The sequence below is a fragment of the Hemiscyllium ocellatum genome, chromosome 14, assembly GCF_020745735.1.
Source record: "Hemiscyllium ocellatum isolate sHemOce1 chromosome 14, sHemOce1.pat.X.cur, whole genome shotgun sequence".
Classification (NCBI taxonomy): domain Eukaryota; kingdom Metazoa; phylum Chordata; class Chondrichthyes; order Orectolobiformes; family Hemiscylliidae; genus Hemiscyllium; species Hemiscyllium ocellatum.
Window position 1 is genome coordinate 57395718 of NC_083414.1, and position 18399 is coordinate 57414116.

Here is an 18399-nt window from a genome sequence, read left to right on the forward strand (position 1 = left end):
ACCAGACCCATTCCCCGACATTTACCCCTGCACCTAGCACTACAGGCAATTTACATGGTCAATTCACCTAACCTGCACATTTTTGGACTGTGGGAGGAAACCGGAGCACCCAGAGGAAACCCACGCAGACACTGGGAGAATGTGCAAACTCCACACAGTCAGTCGCCTGAGGCAGGAATTGAACCCGGGTCTCTGGTGCTGTGAGGCAGCAGTGCTAACCACCGTGCCGCCCACAAAAAAAGCCTGTTTTATTTGCACCGCATCCACAAACATCCACGCCGTCTGCCGCCAATGCTCAGTTGCAGCAGTGTGTGAGATCTACAAAATGCACTGCAGAAATTCACCAAAGGTTCTTAGTCACTGCATTTCAAACCCACAACCATTTGTATCCAGAGGTTCAAGGGCAGCAATAGGGAACACCATGGTCTGCAAGTTCCATCTAAGTCACTCAGCGTCCTGACTTGGAAATATGTTGCCATTCCTTCACTATCACTGTGTCAAAGTCTTGGAATTCCCTCCCTAAGGGAGTTGTGAGTCAACCCACAGCACGCGGACTTCAGCAATTCAAGAAGGCAGCTCATCACCATCTCAAGGTGCAACTGCGGACGTCTGCGTCCCATGATTAAGTTTTTAAAAAAAGAGCTGGGCAGATGCCCATACTAACCATGTGGTTAACACATTACTTCCATACCTTCATGTTGAATATTTAAGTTCCAAATAAACATTAAGTGAATTCTTATATGAAGCTTTGAGAAAAGTTTGGCTTGGAATGGACATAACAATGATTATTATATTTGTGATTTGAGGAAAGGCATACAAATTTGAGACTGTTCTTTCTGAAAATGTTGGTTAAAGATAACCTTCTAGAGGGCTGTGGAAAAATTGTTTAGTTGATTGACAAGTAGCAAATTGGGGTCCTAGACTACAGATAATCACTAGACAGACAAAGGCAATTAGAACTTGTTCGTCTCTAAAGCTAGACTGACGTCGTCTCTGCTTCTCATTAGTATTCTGTAATGCAAACTGAAGCTGAATAATTTCAAAAGCAAGGATTGAATGAATATTTATGGGGAAAAGGCAGATGAAATCAGAATTCTGCATTCAGGGAAAAAAAAAGAACTGAACTTGACTTGAGGTGAGAATGATGGCTATGAACATCAAGACATCATTTGGCTGAGTATAATATCAGGGAACTCTAGCAAAGCTGGACCCAGCAGGAATTGGGGAAAACTCTCCATTCATTTGAGTTATACTTCGCACAAAGGAAGGTGATTGTGGTTATTGGAAGCCAATCATCCCAGTTACAGGATACCACTGCATGAGTTCCTTCAACAATTACTTTTCTTCCATCAGGTTGCAAATGGAGATGCTCACTGCTGATTTATCACCACATGTGACCTCCTCAGTTACTGAAGCATTCCATGTCTATGTGCAGCAAGACCTGAGCAGCATACAGGCAGGGGGTGTAAAGTAGCAAATAATATTCATGACATACAAGTGACAGACAATGGACATGTCCAACAAAAGGGAATTCAACTATATCTCTTTGAAATTCAATGTCTTTAGCATTGCTGAATTTTCTAGAACAAACATCCTGTGGGTTACCACAGATGATGAAGTGAACTGGATCAGCTACATAAATATTGAGGCTACAAAAATGCATCAGAGGTTGGGAATTCCTTAGTGAGCACCTTTTACACCACCTGACTTTCCAAAGCTGTTCACGATCGACAAGACACAAGTATGATCGCATGTTCGCTACTTGTCGGGATGGATGTATTGACAAGGTCATTGGACAGGTATATCTGTGACAAGTAGATGGGTGAAAACTGTAACAAATTTGCTCTTCCTTTTTTTTGGGTTCTCTCACTCCTTACTGCAAGCCAGTTTAGCAGTTAAGTCAAAGAGAAATTTTGCCGACTTGATCAACAGTGGTGCTCTTGAGCCACTGTTGAAATACATTGTCGCCTCCAAAGTGCAGAGTATGTTCTGTGTTCCTGAAGTGCTTTGGCCAGTTAGTGTTCAACATGGAGGAGTATGGATTCAGCAGCTGAGGTGGACAGTGTTAGGTGCAATACAGTAAAAGGTTTCCTTGCTCACGTTTGACCTAGGGACATGAGACATCATGTGATGCAGACACAATGTTGAAGTTCCCAGAGCAACGACTCCCCACTGACCGTGTACCACTGTGCCACCTCCTGTAATGGGTTGTCCACTTGGGGGATCAGGGTATACTTAGAGATGATGGTACCTGGAACATTATTATTAAGTATGATTCGGTTAGCATGTTTATGTCACAGCTCGTCTGCAAGGTACCTCTGCATAAGCCCTTGTTTGCTGATGAGGAGGACTTTTCAACATCACTGTGTCACTGTTGATGCCATCCTGCCTTTTATATTACAGTTTTGGAATCCTTTATCTTAAAATTTTAGGAACACCTAGTTTTCCAATGACGAAAACTTTTGTATTTCGAATGTTGCAGGATAGATTTACTGTATAGGTTAGTTTGGGTCTGCTCGGGTCCTTTTGGGGGGGAAAAAAATATTTGGCCTGAGTGGACCTGAAAGCGAAGTTCCTTTCCAAAGTGCCTGAACTACATGTGTCTGTGTCTAAAGAGGTCAGCTTTCGAAAAGACCTTCGGTTTTTAGGTTGTCTTGGTTTTCAGATGTGCGGATAAAGATATTTGGCCTGTACATTCACCCTTGATTGGGGCTTTGATGTCAGTTTTCATTGGATGCCATGATAAACATTCCAAGAGTTACTTGTTAACAATTGCATATCATAATGTAGTCAGTTTTGCCAGCTACCATCCTCGTGATGTTGTCTGTATGTTACAACAGTCAGGAGTCAAACCCAAGACTACCACATGTATCATGAGGGTATGATTGGATGTTGGTTTCCCTGCCTGAGATTGATACTGAAAGTAGATGGGGGCCAAGTGCAAACTTTTGTCATCACAAGATATAAATAATGTGGTGACGGTTTGAATTTGCTGCAGCTGATTAGTTCAACCACGGTGTTTGCAGAGGAGAGTGTTGACTACTGTTTCAACTTGTCAAATGGTAGTGTGCAGAAAGAGACCATTTGGCCCATTGTGATTATGTGGGGTCTTTGAAAGAGATGTACAATCTGTTCCAGTGCTACAAAAAAGGCAAGGAACATGAATAGTGGCCAGTTAGCAATTTATACTGACTCGTTCATAAATTTCAGCCTTTGGTAATCTTGCATTTTTAAGCCATTGACATCAATTAATATTTATGTTACTGAGATGGAAGTGCTTGTCGAATTGTTTCCATGTATTTAATTTGCTTAATGTAATTTTGACCTTGGAAATAATGATGCTTATTTCATAGTACTTAGGTTGTTGTATTAGCTCTTCCTTTTTGAAATGTCAGTGGTAGAATTAATGAGTTGAGCAATATTACTTAAAATTTGATTAAGGAGTTAAAATTTATTTCTTTATGTAAAACTACTTGAACACAATTATTTTCAGAAATATTTATATGCAATATCTATCAAGGATAGTCATTTTAAGTTCCAAATGCCATTTTTCTTTCTTACTGTTTGTATTAAAGCCTGAACAGTGGTGATAGTTAGACTCAGATCTCTCTTTTCCATTTTATAGTGCAAGACCATACCAGAGGGAGCACCTTGGACAGCCTGATGCAAAGATTGATACCCTCCAGCAGACTATTCCAAGCAATGAAAGTGCAAGAAGAATGCAGAATCAAGGTTGTTCTACACAGCAAAACCTGCAACAAGAACAAAGAAGGAGTCTCCAAGTTGACACAAGTACGAAAAGAGGAGAAAGGTCCCATTCTGCATCCCCAGATAAGGGCAGTGCTCCAACGTCTCCATATTCGGTACCACAGATCGCTCCGCTGCCCAGCAGCACTCTATGTCCAATTTGTGCAACTACCGAACTAAACTCTCATCCAAAACAGCCAAACTTCAACACTTGTACGCAATGTCGATCAGTAGTGTGCAAGCAGTGTGGATTTAATCCCAATCCTCACATTACAGAGGTAAACTTTGATTCTTTCTCTGAGCTTGTACCATTTTTACAAAATGGCTTAAGGTGGCTCATTAACAGTGTTCGAGTAAAAAATGAGGTCTGCAGATGCTGGAGATCACAGCTGCAAATGTGTTGCTGGTCAAAGCACAGCAGGTTAGGCAGCATCTCAGGAATAGAGAATTCGACGTTTCGAGCATAAGCCCTTCATCAGGAATAAGAGAGAGAGAGCCAAGCCGGCTGAGATAAAAGGTAGGGAGGAGGGACTAGGGGGAGGGGCGATGGAGGTGGGATAGGTGGAAGGAGGTCAAGGTGAGGGTGATAGGCCGGAGTGGGGTGGGGGCGGAGAGGTCAGGAAGAGGATTGCAGGTTAGGAGGGCGGTGCTGAGTTGAGGGAACCGACTGAGACAAGGTGGGGGGAGGGGAAATGAGGAAGCTGGAGAAATCTGAATTCATACCTTGTGGTTGGAGGGTTCCCAGGCGGAAGATGAGGCGCTCCTCCTCCAGCCGTCGTGTAGTTGTGTTCTGCCGGTGGAGGAGTCCAAGGACCTGCATGTCCTCGGTGGAGTGGGAGGGAGAGTTAAAGTGTTGAGCCACGGGGTGATTGGGTTGGTTGGTTCGGGCGGCCCAGAGGTGTTCTCTGAAGCGTTCCGCAAGTAAGCGGCCTGTCTCACCAATATAGAGGAGGCCACATCGGGTGCAGCGGATGCAATAGATGATGTGTGTGGAGGTACAGGTGAACTTGTGGCGGATATGGAAGGATCCCTTGGGGCCTTGGAGGGAAGTGAGTGTGGAGGTGTGGGCGCAAGTTTTACATTTCCTGCGGTTGCAGGGGAAGGTGCCGGGGGTGGAGGTTGGGTTGGTGGGGGGTGTGGATCTGACAAGGGAGTCACGAAGGGAGTGGTCCTTGCGGAACGCTGATAGGGGAGGGGAGGGAAATATATCCTTGGTGGTGGGGTCCGTTTGGAGGTGGCGGAAATGGCGGCGGATAATACGTTGTATGCGCAGGTTGGTGGGGTGGTAGGTGAGAACCAGTGGGGTTCTGTCTTGGTGGCGGTTGGAGGAGCGGGGCTCAAGGGCGGAGGAGCGGGAAGTGGAGGAGATGCGGTGGAGGGCATCGTCGATCACGTCTGGGGGGAATCTGCGGTCCTTGAAGAAGGAGGCCATCTGGGTTGTGCGGTGTTGGAATTGGTCCTCCTGGGAGCAGATGCGGCGGAGACGAAGGAATTGGGAATATGGGATGGCGTTTTTACAGGGGGCAGGGTGGGAGGAGGTGTAGTCCAGGTAGCTGTGGGAGTCAGTCGGTTTATAATAGATGTCTGTGTTGAGTCGGTCGCCCGAGATAGAAATGGAAAGGTCTAGGAAGGGGAGGGAGGAGTCTGAGACAGTCCAGGTGAATTTCAGGTCGGGATGGAAGGTGTTAGTAAAGTTGATGAACTGTTCAACCTCCTCGTGGGAGCACGAGGCAGCGCCGATACAGTCATCGATGTAGCGGAGGAAAAGGTGGGGGGTGGTGCCAGTGTAGTTGCGGAAGATGGACTGTTCCACATATCCTACGAAGAGGCAGGCATAGCTGGGGCCCATGCGGGTGCCCATGGCAACTCCTTTAGTTTGGAGGAAGTGGGAGGATTGAAAAGAGAAGTTATTCAGGGTGAGGACCAGTTCAGTCAGTCGAAGGAGGGTGTCAGTGGAAGGGTACTGGTTAGTGCGGCGGGAAAGGAAGAAGCGGAGGGCTTTGAGTCCTTCGTGATGGGGGATGGAGGTGTACAGGGACTGGATGTCCATAGTGAAAATAAGGCGTTGGGGACCGGGGAAGCGAAAATCCTGGAGGAGGTGGAGGGCGTGGGTGGTGTCCCGAACGTAGGTGGGGAGTTCTTGGACTAAAGGGGACAGGACCGTGTCGAGGTATTGGGAGATGAGTTCGGTGGGGCAGGAGCAGGCTGAGACAATGGGTCGGCCGGGGCAGGCAGGTTTGTGGATTTTGGGCAGGAGGTAGAAACGGGCGGTGCGGGGTTGTGGGACTATGAGGTTGGAGGCGGTGGATGGGAGATCCCCCGAGGTGATGAGGTCCTGGATGGTCTGGGAGATGATGGTTTGGTGGTGGGAGGTGGGGTCGTGGTCAAGGGGGCGATAAGAGGAGGCGTCCGCGAGCTGGCGTTTGGCTTCAGCGGTGTACAGGTCAGTGCGCCAAACTACCACCGCGCCTCCCTTGTCTGCGGGTTTGATGGTGAGGTTGGGATTGGAGCGGAGGGAGTGGAGGGCTGCACGTTCTGAGGGTGAGAGGTTGGAGTGGGTGAGAGGGGTGGACAGGTTGAGTCGGTTGATGTCACGGCGGCAGTTGGCTATAAAGAGGTCGAGGGCGGGTAGGAGGCCTGCACGGGGTGTCCAGGTGGATGGGGTGTGTTGGAGGCGGGAGAAGGGGTCGTCAGAGGGTGGGCGGGAGTCTTGGTTGTGAAAGTAGGCACGGAGGCGAAGGCGGCGGAAGAATTGTTCAATATCTCGCCGCGTGTTGAACTCATTAATCCGAGGGCGTAGGGGAACGAAGGTGAGGCCCCTGCTGAGGACTGATCTCTCATCCTCAGAGAGGGGGAGATCTGGAGGGATGGTGAAAATCCGGCAGGGCTGGGAGCTAGGACCTGGTGTGGGACTGGAGCTGGAGCTGGAGCTGGGGGCGGGGTTAGGGGCGGGGACAGAGATCGAAGTAGGGGCGGAGTTAGACGTGGTGACGTTGCTCGACGTGGGGGCGGGGTCATGCGTCGTGACGGAAATAAGCGTGGGGGCGGGGTTACGTGAAGCAACGGGAGATGGCGTGGGGGCGGGGTTATGCGTAGTGACGAAAGACGGCGTGGGGGCGGGGAGAATAGATATGGAATTGAATATTCAAACCTGATTCATCTTGTTGCATTTTCAGGTAATAAGTGCTTGATATCCCATATTTTTCCACATTTATGTACAAAAAAAAAATTGAGGTCAGAAGAGAAAATGTCCCTGTACTGACAGTTGTGTTATGCAGGTAAATGGTTTATCAGTTTTTAAGATTGAACTGAGTCAGTGTTTCAAAAGGAGGAATTCAAGGGGATGCAGGGAAAATAAACAGAAGGAGTTGAAATTGAAAGTTCAGTGAGGATATGCAAGAAGAGAATTTTATTATTTTCGGTAGGAAATTGATTTGATTCACTCATCACTGAAAACCTCGGGATCATTGTTATAATAACTACTTTAGATTGAAAATAACTGTCAAATTAGTAATATAGAATAATATAGGGATGCTTTATCAAGTTACTTGAACTATTATTTTACTTTCTCTCAGAAAAGTTGTTGAATATTAGCAAGTTTTGAGAAGATTTGTAGCTCAGGTTGAGGTTCTGGATGTAGGTTTGCTCGTTGAGCTGGAAGGTTTGTCTTCCGATGTTCCATCACCATACTAGGTAATATTATCAGTGAGCCTCCGGATGAAGCGAGATGAGACCTAGTATGGTGATGAAACCTCTGAAAACAAACCTTCCAGCTCAGCGAGCAAACCTACATCCAGTTGTTGAATATGCATGGATATTGTACCAAGCCTTCAAATGGTAAGAATATTGAATTCTAGGTGCTCCGATTGTTGTATTTCTGAAAGGTTGTATTGTTTCTTTTATCACATGCAATTCTGCTGTTTATGAAAATTCATATTGTTGGTCAAACAAAGGTCAGGCTGTAATTAACCCATGTCTTTTTCCCCAGTTTTAACTTCAACAATTTGTAGTATGAGGCGCCATCCTGGCATGTAACCCCTCAAAATCCCTTCTGTATATTGATGAATCTTCTTTGATGGACATTGACAAAAAAAAAGTACAACTGGGAATTCATTTCTTGCTGCCTAATAGATTTTTGGTGCATAATAAAAAGCAGTCATGCCCCTATGAAGTTCATGTGAAGAGCTCTGATATTTTTCAAATATATGATGAGTCACCTTACAAACACAATTTGTTTTCTTTTATAGTCAAGTGAAAAGGAAGCCTGTTCTAATGTATCTTCCAATACCAATAGGAAAATTGCAAAATCTACAAGTTCAGGAGATCATTTTTTGGATGCTACTCTTCCCAGTGACTTAGTCCAAAACTCTTGTTTTAGTTGGACAATATATTTCTCTTGCTGGAACTTTTTTGCTTAACCAGTTGACATATCACATGCTGAACCACCAGCCTCCGTCCATCAGCTTAGTGGTAGAGAAACCTTTCTAAAGCCTGTGACTGAAACAACATGAATTATCATTGGGGAATAATGGATGATTAGATGTCAGGTCAAAGCAACTGGCTAGGAGAAAGTGAGGACTGCAGATGCTAGAGATCAGAGTTGAGAATGTGGTGCTGGAAAAGCACAGCAGGTCAGACAGCATCTGAGGAGCAGGAGAATCAATGTTTTGAGCATAAGGGGAGCTGAGTGATAAATGGGACGGAGTAGGGCCGGGGGGGAAGATAGCTGAGAATGCGATAGCTAAGTGAAGCGAGGGGGAAGGTGATCAGTAGGGGAGGAGGGTGGAGCGGATGGATAGGAAGGATGATGGACAGATCAAGAGGATGGTGCTGAGTTGGAAGGTTGGGACTGGGATAAGGTCGGAGGAGGGGGCCGTGTTGGAAGGTTGGGACTAGAATCCATCGTCTATCATCCTTCCCATCTATCCGTTCCACCCTTCTCTCCTACCTATCACCTTCTTCTCCCCACCTTGATCTACTTCTCATATTCCCAGCTTACTCAGCCCGCCTCAGCCCTCATGGCCCACAAGCCTCATTCCTGATGAAAGGCTTATGCCTGAAATGTCGATTCTCCTGCTCCTTGGATGCTGCCTGACCTACTGTGCTTTTCCAGCACCACACTCAAAGAAAATGGTTGTCTTCATTGGCTTTCTCCACTATTTCACTAACATGGCTGGCTCATTTGTGCATTTGGACTTTCAAAAGATGTTTGATAAGGCACAAGTTGCAGACTTATTGCAATAAGTAAAATTTATGTAATCAAAGGGACAGTGGCATGCTAGATGTAAAATTGACTTGTAGAAAGCAGAAAGTGGGGATGAGTTGTTTTTCAGACTGGAGGACAGTATACAATTCATATGTTGACACTGTTCTGGATATGCTGATGACCTAGACGTAGGTCTCTAATTTCAATGTTAGCAACTCATATGAAACTTGGGACTGTAGAAAATTGAGTGTTCAGGAGTATATAGACTGGGGAAATTGGGATCACATATAAAGTTTGATGCAGAGAACTGTGAAGTGATACATTTTGGCATGTAGATGCAGATTGTTACCAAAACTAATTGGTATAATTTCAGAGGGTGCAAGAGTAGAAGAACTGCAGAATATGTATGTACAAATCATTGAAGGTGGCAGGGCAAGTTGAGAACACTCTAAGGAAAAAATACAAAACAAGGGTTTATGCATAAAGTATTTGTACGCATAACCTTTTAGGTGCCATCTGGAATGTATTGTCCAGGTCTGCACACCATAATTCCAAAAGAATGACAACTTTGAGGCAGAGGTGCAGTGGATGTCACCTGGAATGATACGAGATGCAGGATTTTAATTAAGTGGAGTGTTTATAAAATCATGAGGGGCATGGGTAGGGTAAATTGACAAGGTATTTTTCCTGGGGTGGGGAGTCCAGAACTAGAGGGCATAGGTTTAGAGTGAGAGGAGAAGGATTTAAGAGGGACCTAAGGGGCAACTTTTTCGTGCAGAGGGTGGTGCGTGTACAGAATGAGCTGCCAGAGGAGGTGGTGGAGGCCAGTACAATTACAACATTTAAAAGGCATCTGGATGAGTATATGAATAGGAAGGGTTTAGAGGGATTTGGGCCAAGTGCTGGCAAATGGGACTAAATTAGATTAGGATATCTGGTCAGCATGGATAGGTTGGACTGGAGGGTCTGTTTCCGTGCTGTACATCTCTATGACTCGATGATGAGAGTAGTTTTGAACTGCTCTTCCGAGAAAATGAAGTGAAGATTTCATGAAAATATTCAGAATTCTAAAGAATTTTGAGAAAGTAACTGAAGAGAAATTATATTGTGTCATTTTTGGGTTATCTTTCTGACACAGATTTAAGGTATTTTCAAAATAATCAACTAAAGTAATTTTTTTCTTTAACAGAACATTATATAATGTGAAGTACACTGCCTGAAATGATGGTGGCAGTATTTTCAAGAATAAACTTTCAAAGGAAAATTGGTAAAAACTTAAAAAGAATCACAGGATAGCTTTTAAATAACCAGGCATTATTATGTGAATTGTGTCTTTCTGTGCTGAATTATTTTATGTGGTATCACGTCTTTTCAACTTTGTATTTGTGTTGTAACAGTACAAGTAAACAGAGGATTTTATTCTGACCATATTATTGAATACAAACACTGCACTACTATCTGAAAACTTTTGCTCTTTTTTTAAATTGAGTTGTACTTTCAAAATTGTTCCCAAAAGGTTCTTGAAGTAGCCAGCGCTAGATATGATGTTTTCTCTGGGCTGCTGTGCAACTGAATCATGTTGTCAATTGCAAGGAGTTAAACTAAACATGATGTTGCTTATATTATGTCATGTTTGGTAAGTTATGTTAAATGCTTGCAGCATTCACTGACATTTACAGCTTCAATGCTGAACATTGGAAAAAAAATAGAAAAGCATTCTAAATGGGGTGCAGATCTATGTTGGAGGGAGGTTCAGTTTTACAGAGATATGTGAAATGATAGGACAAATGGAGAGGTTGGTTACTGACATGTACAGAGTTCTTGACTTCATTAATAGGAGCATAGAGTACAAAAGAAGGGAGTTAATGTTGAACTTGTGCAAGCAATTTATAGAGGTTTACAAAATCATGAGGGGCATGAATAGGATAAATAGGCTAAGTCTTTTCCCTGGGGTGGGGGAGTCCAGAACTAGAGGGCATAGGTTTAGGGTGAGAGGATAAAGATATAAAAGAGACCTAAGGGCCACCTTTTTCATGCAGAGGGTGGTACATGTATGGAGTGAGCTGCTAGAGGAAGTGGTGGAGGCTACTACAATTGCAACATTTAAATGGCATTTGGATGGGTATGTGAATAGGAAGGGTTTGGAGGGATACGGGCTGGGTGTGGCAGGTGGGTCTAGGTTGGGTTAGGATATCTGGTCGGCACGGACGAGTTGGACCGAAGGTCTGTTTCTGTGCTGTACATCTCTATGACTTTGTGACTCTATGTTGGACCTCACTGGACTGTTGTGTAAAGTGGTGATCATTATTGGAAAAGTGTGAATGCACTGGCGATAGTATAGAAACAATTTACAAGAGTGTTTTCAGGAATGAGAAATTTAAGTTGTGAGGATAGATTGAGGATGTTAGGACTGTTGTCTTTGGAAAGAAGGCGGCTGAGGGGAGATTTGAATGAGGTTTTTCAAGATACTGAGTGGCTGGATTGTTTACATTGGGAAAAGTTGTTACTGCTCATAAAAGGAAAAGAATTGATGGCATAGATTTTGACTGATGTGCAAAAGAAGCAAGGGTGATGTGAGAAAAAACTTTTTCACAAAACAAATATTTAGTCTGTGGAATGCTTTGTAGTGGAGGCCGATTCAATTATGGCATTCACGAGGACATGACCATTTGGATAGAAATAGTGTGTAATGATATGGGGAAAAGGTGAGGATTGGCACGAGGTAATACCACCAGTGCAGGCTGAGTGGCCCCCTGTTCCACAATAATTCTGTGATTCTGTGAATTGAAAGAGAAGTCAAGTAAATCTATCTTGAATTTCCTTCACCACGATAATTTAGAAGAATCATTTGGAAGGCTTTAAGTTTCTTTTTTGGAATACCAAACAAAATGTGATACCATCTATTGAATTCAAACATTGGACTGTTCAATTTCTAAAATTTTGACTGAACTTTGATGTAGGGGCAATGAAGGATTGAAAACATGGAAACAGTGAAATGGAAACTGAGCCACTAGCATATTATATAACATTTTCTCTGGGTGACACAGTGGCTCAGTAGTTAGCACTGCTGCCTCACAGCGCCAGAGACCCGGGTTCGATTCCAGCCTCCGGTGACTGTCTGAATGGAGTTTGCACATTTTTCCCCGTATCTTCGTGGGTTTCCTCCGGGTGCTTCCTCTCACAATCCAAAGATGTGCAGGTTAGGTGAACTGGCCATGCTAAATTGCCCATAGTGTTCAGGGATGTGTAGGTTAGATGCACGAGTCAGGGGTCAATACAGGGTACGGGAATGGGTCTGGTTGGGTTACTCTTGGGAGGGTCAGTGTGGACTTGTTGGGCCGAATGGCCTGTTTCCACACTGTAGGGATTCTAATTCTAATTCTAAAAATTGTCCGCAGCTTTATCATAGGAATTTCTCTCTTTGCTTCAAATGCTGATGCATACAGTCTTATTTAACCTGTATAAATCTCTTTAAGGTCATCCCTCAGTCTCCGACACTCCAGGGAAAGCAGCCTTAGTCTTTTCGCCCTCTCCCTATACTCAAATGCTCCAACCCTGGCAACATCCTTGTAGATCTCTTCTGAATCCTTTCAAGTTTCACAATATCCTTTCTATGGGAGAGACACCAGAAGTGCGCACACTATTCCAAAAGTGGCCTAACCAATGTCCTGTACTGCCACAACATGACCTTCCACTCCTATACTCAATGCTCTGATCAATAAAGGAAAGCATAATGAACTAATGGCCAAATCCTTTCCATGCTGGAAGCTGTTCCCAGAAACACCGAAGCTGAGGTAAAAGTAGATACAGAGGGATGCAAAGTTGGTCAAATAGTATAGATGTTAATTTGGCTTAGCAGGTTAAAGTAAGGTGAATGGCTATGTTATGTAGACAGAGAAGTTTCACTCCAGAGATTTGTGATCAGTGTTATTTTTATTTTTGTTTAATCAATATGTGCAGGCAGGTTATGGCACAACTCTGGAACAGATGGGGCTAGAACGCAGGCCTTCTGGCCCAGAGGTAGGACAGGAAGCAGGAGTACCTTTATTTTTGATCAAGAAATGGCTGCTGAATGAGGTATACCATTACATGAGAACTGTGGCTCAGCTTTGATGCCAATTGACACTGGATCCTTTACTAATTTTAGTATCTGGACTTGGGCATGACCAGTTGTTGTTGATGCAAGCTATTTGAATTAAGTTTAATTGTGGAAGTTTCCTCTAACGAAAATCTAATTCCTTCTAAATGTGAGCAAATTAAAGAGGAGAGGAAATAAATGTAAAATACTGTACTCAGTTGAGTTAATTTTAAATATTATGAAAATATTTTGAATGAGAATTATTATGTATTTGCATTAAGGACAAGATGTGTTCATATACCGAGCGAAATTCACGTGCCAGGTCAAGTATAAAACTTCTATTGGTACTTTGTGTATCATTTTGCTCATTGAATATTCCCTGTGTCTCATCCTGTGGAAGGTTTATTAATGTTGTCACTTTTCTCCAAGGGAGATTTTATTTTATGCAACAGAAGTGCATTCATTTTAGTTTTTTGATGCATGCATCCTGTGTCTGATCATAGATGTCTTAAATATCAAAATCTGCTAACCAGCAACTGTATAATTTCATTCTTTCTGTGTCACATTTTTACATTTTCCACTGCACTATCTATATATTTCCAGCAGCCCTTGGGTCAGTCCATGGCAGATCTGTAATAACATGTAAAACTCATAGTTGATCAACATTTAAAAGAGGAAGCGTTATTTCATTTGTTACGCTATTTCAATAGCTATTTGCACAGTTATGTATTTTGAAATGAGAGAGTTTCAATTGCTCAGCTCTTGAAGAAATGAAACCTTTTTAGTGTTGTTTGCCTATGAATATTTCTTGAGTTGCTATCTATTTAAATCACTGCCTTTGGATAACTTACTTGGAGTGCAGATACTTGTTATTTTTATGAAAATGATATGGTTCTCGGAGGAAAAAACCTTTGTATGATGGTAGTTTTGAGGAATGAAATAGGTTCACACTTTTCTAATTAGTCAGTATTGATTCCTTCCAAATTAGGACAAGTGAATCTGAACACTATATATCTTGACTTCACTTTGCAAAGGTCACTCTCTTTGTATCCCACATCAGAATTCTTATTAAATACAGTTTAATTCTAATTAAGTACAGTATTTGCTGTTAAGTCATATTCACCAGGATTTAGATTTGTGTAGCCTGAATTGTTTCATTTGAAAACCTTTTTAGGAAAGCAGACACGTGCTCTGTTTAATGCGTCTTTGTATCATCTGATCACATACACTCACATATATATGGATTAAGAAATAAATACTGGCAAAAAAGCCTAGTGCTTGTGGAAACTGAATAATTTAGCTCCCAGCTTGGCTTAGTTGGTAATGTAACTGTGCCACTCAATAAGAAGTTTCCAGGTTAGATCTGTGGTACCAGCTGGTTGAATGGATTTCAGGAACTGAGAGAAGGTGAGGGTATAGCAATTGGGTTCAGTTGTCTTTAGCAGTAACATTAACATTTCGCAAATCAGACAGTGCTTCAGAATGAGTTTCCAGTCATACGCTTTGATAACAATGTGAAGATGTTGAGGTTGTGATTGAGCCAAGTAACATTGGCGTCACCCTATCTAGGAAGTTGAAGAATGGTCATGGGGGAAAACTTCCCACCAACCAGGTAAGTGTATTTACTTGCAGTTATGCTACTGTTGGCAAATGCAACAATGTGCAGGAGTGAGAAAATTCTGTTTAATGCTGTTATACTGGTGTGATATCGCTGTCCATTTTTCAGTTGGTAGAATGTAACAGCAGTGTGCACACTTGCACTAATCTTCTTGAAGGGTTCTAGATTAAATTATTGTGATCCTAGTGCAATGTTCTATTGTTATTAGAAACTGCCTATTTTTTCCTGAGTGGTTTTCAACTCTTAGCAAATTTTCTGATTCTTTCAGAATCAGTAGAATATGTAACTGCAGAAAGCTGGTGCTAGATAAATAAATCTGTATAGTGCCAGCATTTCAGATACATGATTTGATTAAAGTGAGAGCTGCATTTGTTTGGATTGATATGATATATAAAGTCAAATGAGCATACTCTTATAGGAGCCCACTAAATTAAATGGTAACCACTATCAGGAATGCCAAAGTCATGTTTTGTCATAATAGACAATAGGTGCCCTTCGAGCCTGCACCACCATTCAATATGATCATGGCTGATCATCCTTAATCAGTATCCTGTTCCTGCCTTATCTCCATAACCCTTGATTCCACAATCCTTGAGAGCTCTATCCAGCTCTTTCTTAAATGAATCCAGAGACTGGGCCTCCACTGCCCTCTGGGGCAGAGCATTCCACACAGCCACCACTCTCTGGGTGAAGAAGTTTCTCCTCATCTCTGTCCTAAATGGTCTACCCCGTATTTATAAGCTATGTCCTCTGATTTGGCACTCACCCATCAGCGGAAACATGTTTCCTGCCTCCACAGTGTCCAATAACTGATGAGTTTGAATTTTTTTAAAAAGCCGGTGTCCAGAGGTCAGTAGAAAAAACAGTGAATATTCAAATCTTCATGGTGCTTAAAACGCATTTTGCATTTATCAATTTACAAAAAATGTGCAGATGCCATATTCTAGATGAAAATCTACAGCAAGAAAATTATAGAGTTGTAGAGACCAGAGGGTCCTGCAATTTTGGGTGGTGAACTGTCTGTGTGGCCATTGTTAGCTCTTTGCATTTGACTGCAGCTTCAGGCTTTAGTGCGAGTTGGGATTAATGTGGAAACCTGAAGATATTGTCTGTCATTCATTGCTCCTTCACTGATTGCACTATGGAACCCCCTTAGTTCCAAGCCAGCAACCAGTGAAATCAATTGATTTGACAAGGAATACCTCGTTTTCCTTTTTGATATTGTCATTCTTTTACTCCGCACCCCCTTGTCATTACCTGGTTTAGAAATAATAATGCATCCGAAGTCCCATAGGATGGCATGGGCACAGTGGTTAGCACTGCTGCCTCACAGCGCCAGAGCCTGGGTTCGATCCCACCCTTGGGCAACTGTTTGTATGGAGTTTGCACGTGCTCTCTATGCCTCCATGGGTTTCCTCTGGGTACTCAAATTTCCTCCCACATTCCAAAGATGCACAGGTTAGATGGATTGGTTGTGGGAAATGCAAGATTAAAAAGAATAAGGTTGGGAAGGATGGGTCTGGCTGGGATGCTGTTCAGAGGGTTGGTGCAGATGTGATGGGACAAATGGCCTGCTACCACACTCTAGGGGTTCTGTGATTCTAATTGGGCCCAGTGATCAATAATCTTTTAAGAAGTACACAGTATTGTGCCATTGGAACACTCTTCTTGACTGATCCAGCTAGAATAACCTACCACAGTACAACTAGTAAGAGTTTGATCTGCAGACTATTCAAAGTTTGTTGATATGTTGCTGCAAATTATTAAACATTATGTATGAACTTAGATATCCATAACCAGCATTTCATGGTACTCTTAAGAGCATGTCCAGAATGCACATCACCTTGTAAAAGAGACAATAAGGTGAACTAAAATAGAGTCAGTACATGGTCGATTGCCAAAAAATGCAACTGTGCAATGGAAACTCACTATGAACTGATTAGACTAGATTCCCTATAGTGTGGAAACAGGCCCTTCGGCCCAACCAGTGCACACCGACCCTCCGAAGAGTAACCACCTAGACCCATTTCCCCTTTGACTAATGCACCTAACACTATGAGCAATTTAGTATGAGCAATTCACCTGACCTGCACATCTTTGGACTGTGGGAGGAAACAGGAGCAAACCCACGCAGAGAATGTGCAAACTCCACACAGCCTGATGCTGGGATTGAACCTGGGACCCTGGCACTGTGAGGCAGCAGTGCTAACCACTAAGTCACCGTGCGACCCTAAACTGTGGGTATCTAATTGAGTTTATACTTGATCTGAATTTAACTGTAATAGGGTATTTTAACTGATGCAGCAATGCTCAAGTTACCTCTCATAATATAAGAAACTAGTAGATAATGTGGTGTCGAGGAATCCAACAGCTGTTTGTTATATCTAGCTATAACGTGTAAACATTACATTGATGGGAATGTACTGTGTGCGCTAACATCAAACTAACACACAGTGCAGGATGTCATGCTCAAGTGATCCCCAGGCAAGATGGAGAATGAGATCTTTAAAGCCTTAAGTGACATGCTATGATACAATGATGATAACATGAGCATGTCTCTTAAAGTTGTACCACATATTGGTTGTGAAACAAAACGGTTGTAAAAATGAATGAACGAGTTAGCCTGTACTCAAGGTATCAATCCTAAGGTCTCACCCACTTTTCCACCAGTACATAATAGGTGTATTACAGTTTTACATTAACACCTGTGTTAATGACTTGGTAGACTTGGTGATATTTAATAAGTAATCTCAGCATTTGGAAGATTCAGAAGTTTTGTAACTGATTTATGTTGTCTTGCAGGATATTACCAATACAGAGCTTTGTAGGATGAATAAATTGGAGGCCATATGGTAGCTGGGGTAAGGAAAGGAAACTTGAGACTTTATTTGGTTCAAGGAAGTTTTAAACTTGGAAAAGGCAATCCAATTTGCTACATATGTTAAATTGGGGTCTAATATCGGTCAGTGCTGAGAGGGAGCACATAAACATTAGAAGTTTTTCTAACATGGTCAGATGGGTATGTTCCAAGATGATGCTGTAATCCTCCCACAAGCTAACCAAAATGCCAGAAGAGTGGAAATGAATGTCCTTGACCACGTTAGATCATATGTAATGTAATGTAATCACATCCGCAATGTATGTCCAGCACAGGAAGGGGAGTGCAATAGGTGGGGTACTTCAGAAAATATTTCAAGTACTTTCTTCACCTGAAAAATTAATCAAAGGTTAAGTAAAAGGAACATGTCCAAGAAATGGAAATCATATAACAAGGACTTCAGGAATTTCAGAACAAAAGTTGAGGACAGCATTCCTAAGCGAAGCTGAAAATCAAAACAAATTCTTGACTATCGATTTAATGGTATATGGCTTTGAAACAGAATTGAAACTCAACACAGGAGCAGCTGTTTCATTGTTGGCAGACAGCTTGCTCTATTTGATGTCTGTGAAAGTCAGACAATTAATATTATGCTCCAAGTTCTAGGAGGCATATATTCAGATGTGAAGGCAAAGCTTAGTAATAAATTATGAAATGTCAGTGAGTCATTTTATACATATACTGTACTGAGGATTGAGAAGAACTCTAAGTTAAGTAGAAATTTATGCATTCTTCTAGGTTTCTTTGAAAGAGTGGTAAAGTACTTCAGAGTAAATATGGGAAAGGATTTCCGAAGCTCCTCAAACATGACATTATTCAGCAGGAAGATGCTAAATCCATCTGTTTAAACACTGCCAGGGAAAAGTAAAATC

At 42.6% G+C, this 18399-nt stretch overlaps 1 protein-coding gene across 1 annotated transcript in view; it reads left to right on the forward strand.

Annotated features, from left to right (window-relative positions):
* Positions 1–3719: 3719 nt before the first annotated feature.
* The window catches only part of LOC132822490 (protein bassoon-like), a 296266-nt gene continuing 281586 nt past the window's right edge, over positions 3720–18399 (forward strand). The window contains exon 1 of the mRNA XM_060835867.1: positions 3720–4025. Coding sequence (XP_060691850.1) covers positions 3720–4025 — 306 coding nt within the window. The remainder of the gene's footprint in view (positions 4026–18399) is intronic.